We start from the raw sequence: 16,129 nt of genomic DNA, 5'->3' as shown, positions 1-16,129 counted from the left end.
TAGCAGTTAGACAAACATAATCAATAGATTATCTCATTAATACCTATTTTATATATTAAAAAAAAGTTTACTAAACCACCGTTTGTTGACAAAATGATTTGGGTTGAAAGTTATACTGTTGTGTCTCAAACGGATAGACTAGGTTATTAATTTATTTGCCTAATAGTTGCTTAAAATGCTACAATAACATTTGCAATTCGTTTTTAATCTGCCATGTACGATCTCAATAATAATAAGTGTCATCAATTCGCTTTTAATCTGCCATGTACGGTAATGTCTCTCAGCCACCGTAGTGTCGTGTCAGGTGGGCGTGTCGTGTAGGGGGCGTGTCGTGTAGTGTCGTGTACTGGCCGCGGCCGCAGCTAGACCATTATAGGCTTGTTTGAGACAAGCGAGACCTGCGCAGACCTGCGCAATTGCGATCAACGTCTTGCTTGTGCGTTGCATGATGGTAATGGTGCAGTTCCACTGCAGCGCGGAGCTCGCTTTAAGCTTGCCGTGTCGTGCCGTGCCCTTTTTTGGTTGTGCTTCCACTAGGCGTAGTCCTGGCCCGGCCCGGCCTGGGGCCACTTTTTCACCTCTTTTCTGGCCCTAGAAAATTGTGGTTCTATCGAGGCCACACTAGCGGGCCAACAACTGGGCGGACTGCTGATTGGTCAGAGAGAATCGTCACAATTCTCGCGCGAGTTGATCATCCCTAGCGTCGCATATAATGTGACGCTTGCAGCATTTTTGAAAACAGAGAAGCTAGAAATGGCAAAAAAAAGCACACCGTGGTCCGTTGACGAGGTTACGACGTTCCTCCATCTGATAGCAGATGACAAAATACAGCGGGAGCTCGACGGCACAACTCGGAACCTCAAAGTTTTCCAGGAGGTCTCTGCACTGTTGTCCGTACGCGGATACGCAAGGACTTTCCAGCAGTGTAGGGACAAACTGAAAAGGTTGAAGAGTGAGTATCGAGCCGTCAAGGACCACAATGGCCGGAGTGGTTCAGATAGGAGAAGCTGGAAGTGGTTCGACCTGATGGACGATATTTATGGCCGAAGACCGGCCAGCGTTGGGAGGGAGGGAGGCCTGGACTCTGCAACCGCGTTGCTGGAGTCTCTGCATGGTAAGTCTTTGCTAACGCTCTGTTATTTGCTTGAAAACGTTGTGTCCCTATCTATTATAAAGCTCACTTCTAACAAACAAGTCTATTTTATCCTTACATTTAAGTTCTACAACCCATGCTTGTATGGATCCCCGAAGAGCTACATAGCTAGCTAAGGCAGATAGCATTAGCTAGAGCTATTGTTTGCTACCACCACATGTGCCATTGTTTACGTTCAGTTTTTCTTTTCTACAGTTGTTGTTGTTGCTATTTAGTATTGTGCTGCAGTAGTTTGTGGAATTAACAAGTCATGTTGCTGTTCTAGATGATGCCATTGTCTCTAGTGAGGAGGAACAGTCCAGTGACGTGCGGTGAGGTTCATGGCTGGTGAGGCACTGAGTCAGATTTACAAATATTATATTTTGACCTTAATCGAAATATTCGGTTATTTTCAAAAGCTTTTTTAGTCTGATGCTTCAATTCATTTTAAACAGACCGATCAACAAAAGGATACCCAAAATCTAACTATTGGATTGTTCTTTCTTAGTAAGATCCCATTTTCATTAACAAATGTGGTCTTACCTTGACTTGAAGATGAAGTCCATGCTATCCTTCTGGACAACAATCTCTATTACTTTTTTGTAAAAGTCCTCCTTATCTTCCTGTATTTTCAAAAGTCTAGTTTGTTGTTACGTCTACCGTCTCTGCGTAGAATTACAGTAGCAACAAGAACCTGTGGGCTCACGTGCGCCCGCTTCAGTGCGGCAGAGGTTATGGCTGCCTCCCCTGGTGCATTTTCATTGCCGTTGAGACCAGCGAGCCTAAATATCATATATACGTGAAATAAGTTATTTAGAGACTATGGATGGCGAGGATAAATGTAATAAAGGGATCTACATACATTACATTGGTGACCTACAGTGAGATGGTAACAGGCATGCGCTTAGGGCCCGCTTTCCAGCCAGTTTCTGTGGGGTGACGCATTCTGAGGTGAGGCAGGGCTCATCTGTGCCTCACCTCACCCCACAGTAAATGGCTTGAGCGCGCTCACAAAATAAGTGGCCGCGCTAAATTAGTGCCCGCGCTCCAGCAAGTTACTGTGGGCTTAAGAGAGGCAGAGCACGCCCCTGCCTCACTTGTCATCACTCCCGTAGCGGAGCTCTGCAAATTTGCTGATTTTGACTATAAAAAGCGATTAGAATCATACATAAATCACATTTACAACACAGATCAGTGGAGACATTTTATTATTATTACTATTTCGTTTTTCTTTAGTTGTTTTTCCGTTACATTGGAGTATGCTCTGGCTCTGCCTCCCCTGCCTCCACTGACTGCACGTCGCTGGAACAGTCCCGAATAATGGGTGATCCGTCCTCGTCATCGTCGAATCCAGAAGGGACCCCAACTCGACCCCAGACACCAGGCCCAACCGAACACCCGACACCAACTCAACCACCAACGCCGAGTGCCATCGCGACACCGCAGCGTGTGGTTCTAGGTAAGAAATAGGCATGGCAAAACGACTGCAATTGTGACTTTTTTTTTAACTTCAGATCATCCATCGTCAGTAAGTAAAATAAGCTATACCACTGTGTGGAAGTGCTCTGTTACAAGTAACTAGCTAGTAAGCAGCTAGTACAATTGTGTGTGACATCCTATTATATACATATATTTATATTCATTATCAACAGGCTGGACATAATGTAATTCACTTTCACAATCATTGTAAACATCTAGGGCATAACTGTCTTTAGTTCATCCTTACTGTAGTTCTGCTTATACATTTTATTCTTATATCCTTGTGTGACCTGTACCTGTCCTGTGTTTTTCATTGTTATTGCTAATTCTTATTGCTATAATTATCTTATCATCATACAGGCAAGAGGAAACGAGGAGGAGACGAGCACTTGGCACAGGAGGAACGGCACCATGTACGGAGCCTGGCCCAGGTGGATCGGCACTGGCAGCTGACCATGGAGGCTACTGCCCGGGCAAGGGAGGAGGAAATGGCCTTGAGAAGGGAGGAGAACGCTCAAACTCAGGCATTTAACCTAGCCTTCCTGCGCACTCTTGGCCAGGTTGTGGACAGCCGACGTGACCCGTCTCTTCATGAAGACGAACCACCTCTGTAATTGCCACAGTAGTACAGTAGTTTCTTGTACATGTTTTACCTTCTTTTTTTGTTTTTATAATGCCATGCTTTTTATGCTGCAGCAACACATTTTTTTATTTTGTACAATGCCTTGCCTTTTTATGCTGCAGCAACACATTTTTTTATTTTGTACAATGCCATGGCTTTTTTATGATTCAATAAAGTACTTCTCATCTTATCTCTTGTTGATAAATGCATCATCTGATTTCCTGCCATAATCTGATTAACCAACTGATTTTCGTGACCATGTAAACAAAGTCACTGGGTTGCCACTCACACACAATTTTGTAATCCAATCATAAACTGAAATGAAATGTACACGTTTCATTAAAGGGCTTTAAATCAGCAGAACAAAAATACTGAGAATTGTGTCGTAGTCCAACGTTTAAAAAAAATTCAGATGCACATAATTTTGAGGCAGAAGTTATAGGCCTATATTTGTTCTAAATAATAATAAAAATAGGCTACTAATAACATTTGGGGATCTAACATTGTACATGAATTTATAAAGCAATAAGAAACACCAGTTAGGAAAAAGCCCATAAGATAAAAAGTGAATTTGAAGAATAGATTTAAAGCAATAAATAGTTTGCTAGCTTGAGGTCCTCCTCTAAAACATTGGTTGGTAACTGACACATTAAAGTCAAAGACTACCTTTTATAAATAAACTGGAAGGGGGTATTTCGAAAAAAAAACAGAAAGAGGATGATAAGAGATCATTTGTATTTGTTTATATTTTATTTGGATATTTGCTTAATTTATTAGAGATTTTCAATGCCGCAGTTCCACTCCACTACACTACACTACAAACCATCTTAATACATCTGGCAGTCTAAGACAGCAAACTAAGCTTCTTTAACTGCTGCTAGAACACAGTTTTACCATGGGGTATTTCTAACAAGACCAAAAAGATATACAAGGCTTCCAAAACAGAAGAAACCAACTCAATACAGTATTTTAATTTCCTTCAAAACGACAAAAGCACTAATAAAAACCAAATAACAATAACATAAAGGAAAAGTAATTGAAGTGTTTGCCTGTTGTAAATACCTTGGTATCTGGCTTGATGATTGTCTCTTCTCTTGCGTTCGGTCATACCCCCCTTCCCATACTATTATTGGTCAAAATTGGCCGGTGTGTTTTGCACAGTGATATTTTTGGAACCCCTTATCCCATTTTGATGGTTGACATCTCATTTGAACAGTCAAAGCCAGAATGACAGCAGGGGTGAATTTCATTTTATAATTTTGCAATAAGTCAAAGATATGTTTACTGTATATTATAAAAATGCTTGTCATGTAGGCATACTGGAGATGGGAAGGCTTTAGTCAGTGTTGTAGCTGAGATTCTTACCGTTCCAATGATGTATTAATAATAGGGCTGTCAGTCGATTAAAATATTTAATCGCGATTAATCGCATAGTTGTCCATAGTTAATCGCGATTAATCGCAAATTAATCGCACATTTTTTATCTGTTCTAAATGTACCTTAGAGGGATATTTTTCAAGTTTTTAATACTCTTATCAACATATGAGTGGACAAATATGCTTTATATGTTTGTTTATTATCATTTGAACAATGACAAATATTCTCATGAATATTAAACACAACAACCTGAACATTACAAATATTCGCCTCAATTCAACCTGGAACCTCTCTCATACAATAATACTGTGTGTGTGTGTGTGTGTGTGTGTGTGTGTGTGTGTGTGTGTGTGTGTGTGTGTGTGTGTGTGTGTGTGTTGTGTGTGTGTGTGTGTGTGTGTGTGTGAGAGAATGTGGAGACACTGTGATGGATCGTTGGAGCTATGTGCCGCTCAAGGCATATATGCTCGAACGTGTGCTGCCTGGACGCTGCAATCATGTAGCGCGTACTATCCGTGCTGAGTGTGCTGACTTTTCGTACAATGTCCCACTGTCTGGCTACCTGCATAAAGTCAAGTGCTCGGCGCAGTTGCCGGCGAAATGTCATTGAAACAGCTCCTTATATCCGTTAGCGCAGCTAGCTAGCACCAGATGCTAACAACAACAACCCGTAAGGTGTGCCTCGCTCGCGCGAGTCGCGCCACACATACACACTACCTCCCGGTCCTCCCGATGGCCAGTCCGGGCCTGCCGGTGAGCGTGGAAGTGTGGTCTGCCACAAGCGGGAGGCAGGAGCGGGGCTGTCAGCATCAGCTTGTAGATGGTATTTTAAACTCGATGCGCTCTGAAACTACGGCGGCTGAGGACAAAAAATACACATGCGTTAATCGCGTTAAAATAATTAGTGGCGTTAATTTTTTTTTGCGTTAACGCATTATTAACGCGTTAACTTGACAGCCCTAATTAATAATAACAACTTGGATTTATATAGCGCCTTTCATGAGACCCAAGGTCGCTTTAAAAAGAACAGGAGTAGAAACAAACATAACAAAAGGCAGTCAGACGAACAGTTAGACAGACAAAACAAATAGATTTGGGGCCAAAGACCTTGGCAGACTTGAGGGCCCTTTTGAAGACGTCAAGCGTGGGGATGTTGCAGATCTCCGCAGGGAGAGCGTTCCAGAGAGTGGGGGCTGCCATACGGAAGGCTCTGTCCCCGAAGGATCGCAGGTTGGTGCGGGGGGGCCAGAGTCTGAAGACCGCAGGTTCCGGGGTAGGGCATGTGGGAATTGTATTGATTTGATACAAGCAAGCCAGTGTTTCATTGTGTACTTTCAACTACAGTATATGGTCCGGCAAGTTCAGCATTCACTGCATTCACTGTGATGAATATACAATAAGACACTGATACCGTTTTCCTCAATGAACATTTATTGAACAGAACATCATGTGAAAAATGTTCCTTTTTAGTTGTAGGCTACAAAAACAACATGTTGTGGTTTTGCGCTTTGACATCAAAATGTTGGGGGCTGTGGAAATATTGTGCCATGTTGCTGCAGCAGCCGGAGCCATCACTGGAGCGGCCGTCGGAGCCATCACTGGAGCGGCCGTCGGAGCCATCACTGGAGCGGCCGTCGGAGCCATCACTGGAGCGGCCGTCGGAGCCATCACTGGAGCGGCCGTCGGGGCCATCACTGGAGGAGTCGTTGTGGTTGCTGGGGCCTCCGCCAACGTAGTTGGATGTTCAGTGCAGCAGTTTTTAAAGTGACTAATAAACATCTCCTTTCTCCCAATGATTCTTGGGCAAAAGCCACAGTGATAATGGCTGCTGGCCACACATTTGAGATGGCATTTATAATCATTATAACCTAAAAAAAGAGACAGAAAGTGGTTTAGAGGATTCTAGAAACAAACCAACATGAATTTCTTGTAAATATGCAATTTGAAACAAGGTGTTTGTGCGAGAGCAATAAATAATCATGTCACCAACAATAATATTTTTGCCTATAAACTGAATTTTTGCCGATTGAATGTGTGATTATGCTCATATTGTGCCTACCCCAAATAAGGATACTTTTCCAGCATTATTAACACTTCATAACCTGAATATAAATCTAATTTTTAATGTTCAATTTATAATTCAAAATTAATTTACACCAAGGATGTCCTGGGGCACAGAAATAACACATGTATCCATAATGTGTGAGGCATTAAACACATCTAACAAGTAACATGTAATGTAATGTGATGAAGTATACAATGATCATATAGAATTATAGATGTACTTACCTCCATATTTCACAAGTGCCCTCTGGTGGCTCTGTAATGAGCCATCAGACCAGGGTATGACCCGGTCCTTTCACAAAATGGACACTGGAAGGTGTCCGAGTCCAATTTGTTGAGCTCTGGGCGTGCTCCATCATGGAGTGTTGTGTTGTTTGTCTATAGGTGAATAAAATAGAATACAATTTCAGTGACTTTAATATTGGAAATAGTTAACTCCTTAAACAAGCAGCAATGGACTGGCCTGTATAATCCTATGGGACAAAGCTGGTCATACTTCCTCACTTTCAGAAGGTAACCCTTTAACTGCCAGCGCCACCATTTGGTAGAGCACATTGTGTGTCTTGATATCTTGTTGAAAAAAAAAAAGTTTAACTCCATCTGATTCAGCCAGCTCTACCCTTTTGGTTGACATGTTATGCACAAAACAACCTCTAGATGTCACTGTGGTTCGAACAGAAAGCCCTTCAGCTAGTTTAAATCTTTATATATACGGTCTATGGTTTAAATGTCAGGCCTACAGCATGGCCACAAACCCCATCTAAAAACAGAGGCCTGATTGCATCCACCTGGGTTACTTGGCTCTACCCAATAACTATATATAATTTAACTTTAAACCACACTTAAAATAATAATATAATTATACATATGTGCATGTCAGTATAGCAGCTAATACATGTTTTTTTTTAAAACATTCAAATGTGAAAGACACCTTCAATGAATATTTAAAATCAGATTCTTGTAAAAATGCGAGTACATGCATTGTTCCATCTGTCAAGCTAAAATATATACATATATCTTAGCTCTTAGCTTGACATGCTAACTGAACGAGCATGTTCAGTTAGCATATATGCTAACTGAACGTCGAGCATGTCAAGCTAAGAGCTAAGATATATATATATATATATATATATATATGTATTCCATTCCTTTACATTTCATATTTAAAATACAAATTAGCAAAATAAACACAATTACACTGCGCTAAACAGCCACATCGACAAACAAACAAGAACCTAAATAAATAGTATGTAATTATATCTAAAAACACAATACGTTAATTACCTGTACTCGGTGCGCCATATTGTTTGTCTGTTCTCTGTAAACCTCATGTCTCCTTAAATATCCTTGCGTCAGCGTCAGTGTCGTTAATTCGCTTTTAATCTGCCATGTACGGTAATGTCTCTCAGCCACCGTAGTGTCGTGTCAGGTGGGCGTGTCGTGTAGGGGGCGTGTCGTGTAGTGTCGTGTACTGGCCAGGGCCGCAGCTAGACCCTTCTCCATTTATAAAGGGATATACGCTCAAAAAATCAATATGGTCTAGCTGCGGCCGCGGCCAGTACACGACACTACACGACACGCCCCCTACACGAGACGCCCACCTGACACGACACTACGGTGGCTGAGAGACATTACCGTACATGGCAGATTAAAAGCGAATTGACGACACTTATTATTATTGATACCGTACATGGCAGATTAAAAACGAATTGCAAATGTTATTGTAGCATTTTAAGCAACTATTAGGCAAATTAATTAATAACCTAGTCTATCCGTTTGAGACACAACAGTATAACTTTCAACCCAAATCATTTTGTCAACAAACGGTGGTTTAGTAAACTTTTTTTAAGATATACATAGGTATTAATGAGATAATCTATTGATTATGTTTGTCTAACTGCTACACATGTATTTTATACATAAATGTAGATATTTGTGAACATCTAAATATAGTTGTTAAAGGTTTTAAGATATACATAATCACATCATGGGGTCATTAAGGAACCAATTAGGAGGGCCAGTCAGGCCACTAATGAGCTCAATCATTCACATGTATTATTACTTTATAAATTAAAAGTACTAGGGGTCTATTACAAAACCTTTGAAGGAATCGCATCAATTAAAATAAATGTATGGCAAGTATGATCAAATTAACATAATGTCAAGATATAGCCAATAGACAATCAACATGCTTTGAATATAAAGGAAGAAGAACAATAAACAGATGAACATTTAGGTTTTATGTGTAAATTGTGAACAAACCATCTTACTACATCTGGCAGTCTAAGACAGCAAACTAAGCTTCTTTAACTGCTGCTAGAACACAGTTTTACCATGGGGTATTTCTAACAAGACCAAAAAGATATACAAGGCTTCCAAAACAGAAGAAACCAACTCAATACAGTATTTTAATTTCCTTCAAAACGACAAAGCACTAATAAAAACCAAATAACAATAACATAAAGGAAAAGTAATTGAAGTGGTTGCCTGTTGTAAATACCTTGGTATCTGGCTTGATGATTGTCTCTTCTCTTGCGTTCGGTCATACCCCCCTTCCCATACTATTATCGGTCAAAATTGGCCGGTGTGTTTTGCAGTGATATTTCTGGAACCCCTTATCCCATTTTGATGGTTGACATCTCATTTGAACAGTCAAAGCCAGAATGACAGCAGGGGTGAATTTTCATTTTATAATTTTGCAATAAGTCAAAGATATGTTTACTGTATATTATAAAAATGCTTGTCATGTAGGCATACTGGAGATGGGAAGGCTTTAGTCAGTGTTGTAGCTGAGATTCTTACCGTTCCAATGATGTATTAATAATAACTTTGATGTATTAATAATAACTTGGATTTATATAGCGCCTTTCATGAGACCCAAGGTCGCTTTAAAAAGAACAGGAGTAGAAACAAACATAACAAAAGGCAGTCAGACGAACAGACAGACAAAACAAATAGATTTGGGGCCAAAGACCTTGGCAGACTTGAGGGCCCTTTTGAAGGTTGCAGATCTCCGCAGGGAGAGTGTTCCAGAGAGTGGGGGCTGCCATACTGAAGGCTCTGTCCCCGAAGGATCCCAGGTTGGTGCAGGGGGCCAGAGTCTGAAGACCGCAGGTTCCGGGGTAGGGCATGTGGGAATTGTATTGATTTGATACAAGCAAGCCAGTGTTTCATTGTGTACTTTCAACTACAGTATATGGTCCGGCAAGTTCAGCATTCACTGCATTCACTGTGATGAATATACAATAAGACACTAATACCGTTTTCCTCAATGAACATTTATTGAACAGAACATGTGGAAAATCAGAGGGGCACTATTCAACCTGGTCTGCTTAAAAAAAAAAAATAACCTTTTAAAATTGATCCCAACAGTAAAATCAACATGGTTTAAATAAAAATGTAAGCAGCCAGGATTGACCTGCAGGAGGTTAAAGCCTATTTAAAAACTCCTCGGAATCCAAAGCTCTTCGGAACCTTTCACTGGAGTCCTTCAGCCTTTGGTGCGCTTCCTCACTCAAGTTCTTGGTGAGGTAATGAGAACAAAGTTCCATCTCACTGATAAGACAAGATGGTATAAAGAAGTCATATATGTAATATTATAAATTCACATGCATCAGGGGTTGTACACTTTAAATAGAAATTGTATTAGCATTCTCCTCATGTTTCCAGCTTACCTCCAGTCATACTCGGGTCCACATTTATAAGTTTCCTTGGCTCTTTCAAGGGAAACCGAGAGTACAGCTGCAAGGGCGTGGACTGTCGCCTGTGTCATGAAGGGATTAAAGCCACACGTTTAACAGTTAGAGTAAATGCAGACATCCAATAAAGGTTGTGCCATTCTGCAGGTGACAATTATGCCAGACCAATTGGCATCAACATTCTACTGGACATTGACCATGAGTTTAAGTGCAACATATGTAATTTTATATAATGTGTAGTCGACAAATAAAAAGTCAGTGAAATCTAACCTCTGGCAGAAGCACATCCATGACGAATGCCACCTCATCTGTGAACCTTCTCTCAGTCTGTGTTTTCTCAACCACTTGTGAGAGGAATGACAACACTCGGTCCACCTGGTCATCATCTTCAAATAAGATGATGACCCTTTCGTCCTTCTTTGCCCAAGGAGACTTGACTTGTCCAGTGACGATTGCCTACAAATGCTATATTTTACTGGGAGAATGCTAAAAATACATGTATATTTCACTTTAATTATTTATATTGTGCTTAAAATGACTCCCTTTACTTAGACATTTCAATTGCAAACTCACTTCAAGATGTTGCAGTAAGCCTTTGTCCTGAGTGATACAATCTATTAACAAGCCACTGGTCAGTCTTCGATGGTGCTGAGCTTGTTGAGCCCTTTCCTAAAATGTAATTGACAATGCTTACATGTTAAATTCAACTCTGAATAAGTAATTTCCATGAACATTTGCACTTCCTTACTGACCTCAAGCATCTTGAAAGATGCGTTTTCGCCATCCAGGCTTCCGTCTTCTTTGTCCATGGTAACATGACTTTCCTTAATGGGTACACAGGACAAATATTATTGAGTGGAATGCTCTGAATATTAGATACTCCTGATACTAGGATGGGTTGAATGCAGAGTCTATTTCACTGTGTCTGCTGTGCTGTGTACATGTGACGCTAAAAAGAGGATTCAAAATCCTCAATTTCCATATGAATGGCGGATAGTATGTTTGTATGCAATAAACTCCATTCACACTAACCGACTCTTTAGGAAGGAAGCTGTAAGGCCTCTTGTTATAGGAGTGGTCCTCGTCAGTGTCCAGGGGCATCTGTAGACAGTAAACCATTATTTTGACAGTGCTTTACATGCACGGTTTAACTCCTCCAAAAATGATCCAGGCTCGATTCAGAATGACACAGTACCACACAAAACAAATGTTGCATGTACCATAAGTTCTATGTAGTATGTGTTTTAGGAGTAGTAACCCATTCTGAAACAGGCACACAGGGTCATAGATACGTTGAGCGATACACTGACCATGGTGCTGCCTGCATGCGTCCTTTTACGACTGATCCTGAATGTAGGTGGAACATTGTCGCTAAGGGTCGCCCTGCCTTCCTCACTATAGTGAGCAAACTTCTTTCCATACCTGCAATTAAGACACATTTTCTTCACCAGAAGGTTGAATTTTAGAGCCAGGAGTTCCCCCCCCAAATCTTCTCGATAATACAATTACAAATTCAAATGTTTTTGTAGCACTGCAGCATACCCTTCCAGTCCAAAGTTTTCCACCAGGATAACACACCACCACCTTCTCAGGAGAGACATGTCATGCTAAAGAAAGAGCATCAATTTTCATTAAGTTTGTTATAAAATTTTAATGTGACTTCTTTCCTTAATACTTACAATACTGAAGTCAAAGCTGGCCTCCATGGCAAAATACCAGGCATACTGTAATGAGAATTTTATTAAGACATGCAAGACATAATGTACACGTGACAGCTTATAACTCTGAGAAAGTAGTCACACACCTCCAATAAAATGTGCAGGGCTGATAATGCCACAAGAAACTATTCACTATTGCATGCATTTACAAATGAAAGGTGTTAAGGAGCAATCAATTGTGCCATATCACGGCCTTATCCTTACTCACCATTATCATGAAGACACCACAGTCATTCCCATGGGTCTGCTTCGGAAGCCCCTGTATGAAGAAAAGTTAGTAAGAGCATAATAGCCAATTGTGACAATACGATAGTGACATCGCAAACACCTCAAAATCCAGAGCAGTCTTCTCGGTCCAGGATCCTGCAATGATTTGCTGTGCAACACCCCTGGGAAAGCAAGAGCAAAACTAGGTCAAACATCAGAAATTATTAAAAAAGAGGGGGAACAAAACATTGTTGCTTCAGATTCAGAACATGAACCGCCAACTGTAGTCCACAGAACAGGGAACACAGTTGTAGAAAAATAACAGCCATTAACACGTTCAGACCATGCAAATAAAGTAAATCATGTTATTGGAAAAAGTTCAATGAGGAAGATTTCTCTTGGTTTCCCTTTCGATTGCGTTTGACTATTTCATTCAACTTCAGCTTTAAGGAAGCCAATCTTTTCTGACTATAACAATCCTTCCGTATTTAAAGGTGGGGTAGGTAAGTTTGAGAAAGCGGCTCGAGATACACTTTTTGTTATATTCCATGGAATGCTCTTAACATCCCGATAGCAATGAATATCTGAAGTGCTTTGACAAAAAATCCATAAAAAAATATCATCTGTGGAAGCCGTAGTACTGTAAAAAGCACGACCAATCATTTTAGCCGGCCCGGCTAAAATAACTGGATGGCCTACCTGCCTGTCAGCCTTCCATCTGTGCACAAACTTATCTCGTGCCCTCATTGGTCATGTGCGCGTTCGTGTGTGTTGGAGGAGGGGCTCTGTAAGGAAGTGGCAGATTTTCTCCGGTTGTGTATTTTCAAATTCTAGCAATCTCGAGCCGGTTTCTCAAACTTACCTACCCCACCTTTAAGGACTACAGTGCCTCCCGTTGAACTTTTCTTTTTAAACATAGTCTTAACATTATAGGCAGGTCAGGGTAACGTGACCACCAGAACACACACATCCAGGGTAACCTTAATAGATTCCTGTAGGGCTCACAGGGGAAACCCCCTGTTCTTCTGAAATATTGCGAATCCAGAAAGAACAGTTCTTTCTGGAGTGGCCTCATCACCTACAGGGAATATGCAGTCTGGACAATAAGCAAATAGTACACTTTGCGGGTATTAACATTGCCTCAACAAATTCACAAGCAAATGGCATGAGTAATGAAGGTTAAAGCTAAGAATGTACAACCACATCCTTTCAATGTACAACAGGATGTCATATGCTGCATACAAAGTCTGTATATTTCAGTGGGTATAATGAACTTACACACAGGAGAAAAATGCCCCTGGAACCCACAGTGGAATGATCAGGGCTTCCCTCTGATCAGCATCCTTCTGTTGAAAATGATGTACGTGCATTTTCATAAAGTAATTAGTAATGTGGGTGTTTGCAAATCAGAAGACCTTTTAGTTTAAGTGTTTGGAAACCATTTAAGTTTAATTTAGTATTTAGAACCAACACAGCCAATGTGCACATATCCAATGAGGGGCATGCCAATTGTAAAGTTAAGGATAACATCTCGTCTACATCTCGGTTCATCATGTTTAATATTAGACTGAAAATATCTGCTCAATCACTTACTGGGAAATGGAGCAAAGGATCACAGTTGGAGGGGGGGAGCCATGTTGGGGGGTAGATGAAGGTCGCAAATGAAAACATCCTTTCCCTGTATAGAATTCAACCATACCTAAAATTATGAAATGCTAAAAAAAAAGTATGTAAAACATGTCTGAGTACCAGCTATGTATTGAACACAACTATGCATGTAAGCCATGACCTTTTCACCAAATCACATAAACTTTTCAGTATAAAAATATCTTTCATAAATAAATAGACACACCTGCATATTAGCCATGTCTTGGACCAGCCTTAGGCACCCATTTCCTACCTGTTGATATAGTTTATAGACAGTGTCAGACAATTAATTCCTGGCATATTTTTATCAAAACATACCTTCACCACTAAATTGGACAGTTGTAACGCACCATTGAGTCCATGTCTCTATGGAGTCCAAGCGTCAGCATGTTACTCCTGGTCAGGCAAGTTGGTCCATCTTTGATTATTATCTCCCCATCTGGCCTATCAACATCCAGGATATAGTTGATCTGGACGTGTACAAATAAGGAAAACAAATAACAGAGCATGAAGATTAGTCATGTTCCAAATTAATAAAATATTAAGGACAATAATGATAGTATGCAGAAACTTCAGTTTACCAGATGCTCCTGAAGGGGATGATCACCCTTTAGGGACCATGAGGCTCTGCAGGGCTTGAGTGATGAGATGATTGTTAAGACCTCACATTTTTCTGAACATTGGTCCATGTTCTGTGCTTCTATTTATATTGTAATAAAAAAGAAAATGTAAAAGAAAATTATAAAAATAAAAAAGTAGATCACCATGCCTTGATCCATACACATCTTTGTCCACCGGAACCAGTTATACAGATATTCCATAACCGGCTGTCAACTCACCTTTGGGGTGTGCTGGAGTTGAAGTGCCACTTGGAAACAGTGCAGATGCTATAAAATATAAATAAGAAACAAACACAATGTGAAGACATTATTTTAAATCAAAAATATTTCACATTAACGCTTACGTACCCATTACAGCCTTTCCAGTTGGATCAAGAGTGATCTTCTCCGATGATATTTTCCTAAGTTCGGTCAGGGTTCTCTCATTTCTTTTGATGTTATGATGATGAATAGTACATCGCATGAGAAAGACATGGCTTCCCGGAGACATCATGTTCAGAAAATAGTTATTTTTTCTCATTTTGGGAGAATAACTGCTCAGCTGTTGAGAGTTGATCAAGCCGCGGAGTTCTGGGACAAGGCCAATTTTTCTTAAGCAATCTTTAGGGTCTTTCGTGTTTGCCTCATGGAAAGTGTCATAAAGAGCGTAGTGATCGGCAGATCCTGTAGTAGGGTGTCCATTTGTGTCCGCTGGCTCCTTCTTGAACTTTAACCAGGGCAAGTTTATTGTCAGCGCACTTTTCGCAGCAGAGAGGAGATTTTCTGGTGTATCATCCGTCAGTCTGCCTTCATTTGGCCTGAAAGGCATCTTTTCTGGCTCACGCAAGTTGGTGTGAGTGACCAAACCTCTGGCAAAGTCATAGATTGCCACATTTGGCATGTGCTTAAAAGATAGCAGCATGTCTGCATAGTCTCGTGGACTTTCTGCTCTTACATTGAATTTAACTGCATTCACGATCCCACAAGGGCACATTATCACTGCCCAACCACCTTAACAAAAAAATTAATTAAAATATAAGTATATTATATATTTAAAACTCTAAAAGCAAAAATCTCATAAATTACGATAATTGTGCTTTGCAAAACTTACCAGATGCACCCCAGACCTTTTGGAACACCTTGTCATATGTACTGCGGGCTTTTCATTTGCTCCCTCAAGCGGATGACGAGATCCATTTTTGATCCAGTTGAGTCAAGGCCACAGCTCTTCACCAAACTTCGCACAGCATTAACCTGTGAAAACATTGGCAATTACACATGGTCATCTAAGAACAATTACAGTTTGGGAGAAGCATCTTGTTAAATTAATGTCACCTTTAAGTTCATAATTTCATTTGTCAATCTGTCCTCTGTGATGTCCACCTCTGCCTGCCTGTCAGGTTGGCCCGTTTCCTGCCTTGACCCTTCATGTATTCTGTGTTGAACACAATGTTGTTGGCCCTGGTCCGAGAACCTATCCAAGGTGCCCATTTATGGTACGATGGGGATACCACACATGGATTTGCAGCATTACCTAGGAAAGAGCCAAACAGACAAATTATGACCAACATTGTTTATATAAGGCT

The 16,129-nt window shown here is 40.6% G+C and overlaps 1 protein-coding gene across 1 annotated transcript; it reads right to left on the bottom strand.

Moving 5' to 3' along the window:
* Window positions 1-10,044: 10,044 nt before the first annotated feature.
* LOC117487171 (PWWP domain-containing DNA repair factor 3B-like) lies at window positions 10,045-12,307 on the bottom strand. The gene is made up of 9 exons (XM_034135829.1): window positions 12,299-12,307; window positions 11,915-11,979; window positions 11,683-11,794; window positions 11,405-11,473; window positions 11,125-11,196; window positions 10,946-11,041; window positions 10,643-10,828; window positions 10,349-10,437; window positions 10,045-10,229 (listed from the first exon to the last, which is right to left on the bottom strand). Exons 1-9 carry the CDS (start codon window positions 12,305-12,307, stop codon window positions 10,103-10,105), a joined length of 825 nt encoding a protein of 274 aa, XP_033991720.1. The 3' UTR covers window positions 10,045-10,102.
* Between the last annotated feature and the right edge of the window lie 3,822 nt (window positions 12,308-16,129).

The sequence above is a fragment of the Trematomus bernacchii genome, unplaced genomic scaffold (assembly GCF_902827165.1).
Source record: "Trematomus bernacchii unplaced genomic scaffold, fTreBer1.1, whole genome shotgun sequence".
Taxonomy (NCBI): Eukaryota; Metazoa; Chordata; class Actinopteri; order Perciformes; family Nototheniidae; genus Trematomus; species Trematomus bernacchii.
The sequence above is the reverse complement of the archived record's forward strand: the minus strand, read 5'-3'. Positions and strand labels throughout refer to the sequence as shown.

Coding starts and splice junctions, on each gene's coding strand:
- LOC117487171 (XM_034135829.1), bottom strand. Junction 11,474..11,682: donor CGCATGCAGGCAGCACCATG/GTCAGTGTATCG, acceptor TACTGTCTACAG/ATGCCCCTGGACACTGACGA. Junction 11,042..11,124: donor CATCTTTCAAGATGCTTGAG/GTCAGTAAGGAA, acceptor ATTACATTTTAG/GAAAGGGCTCAACAAGCTCA.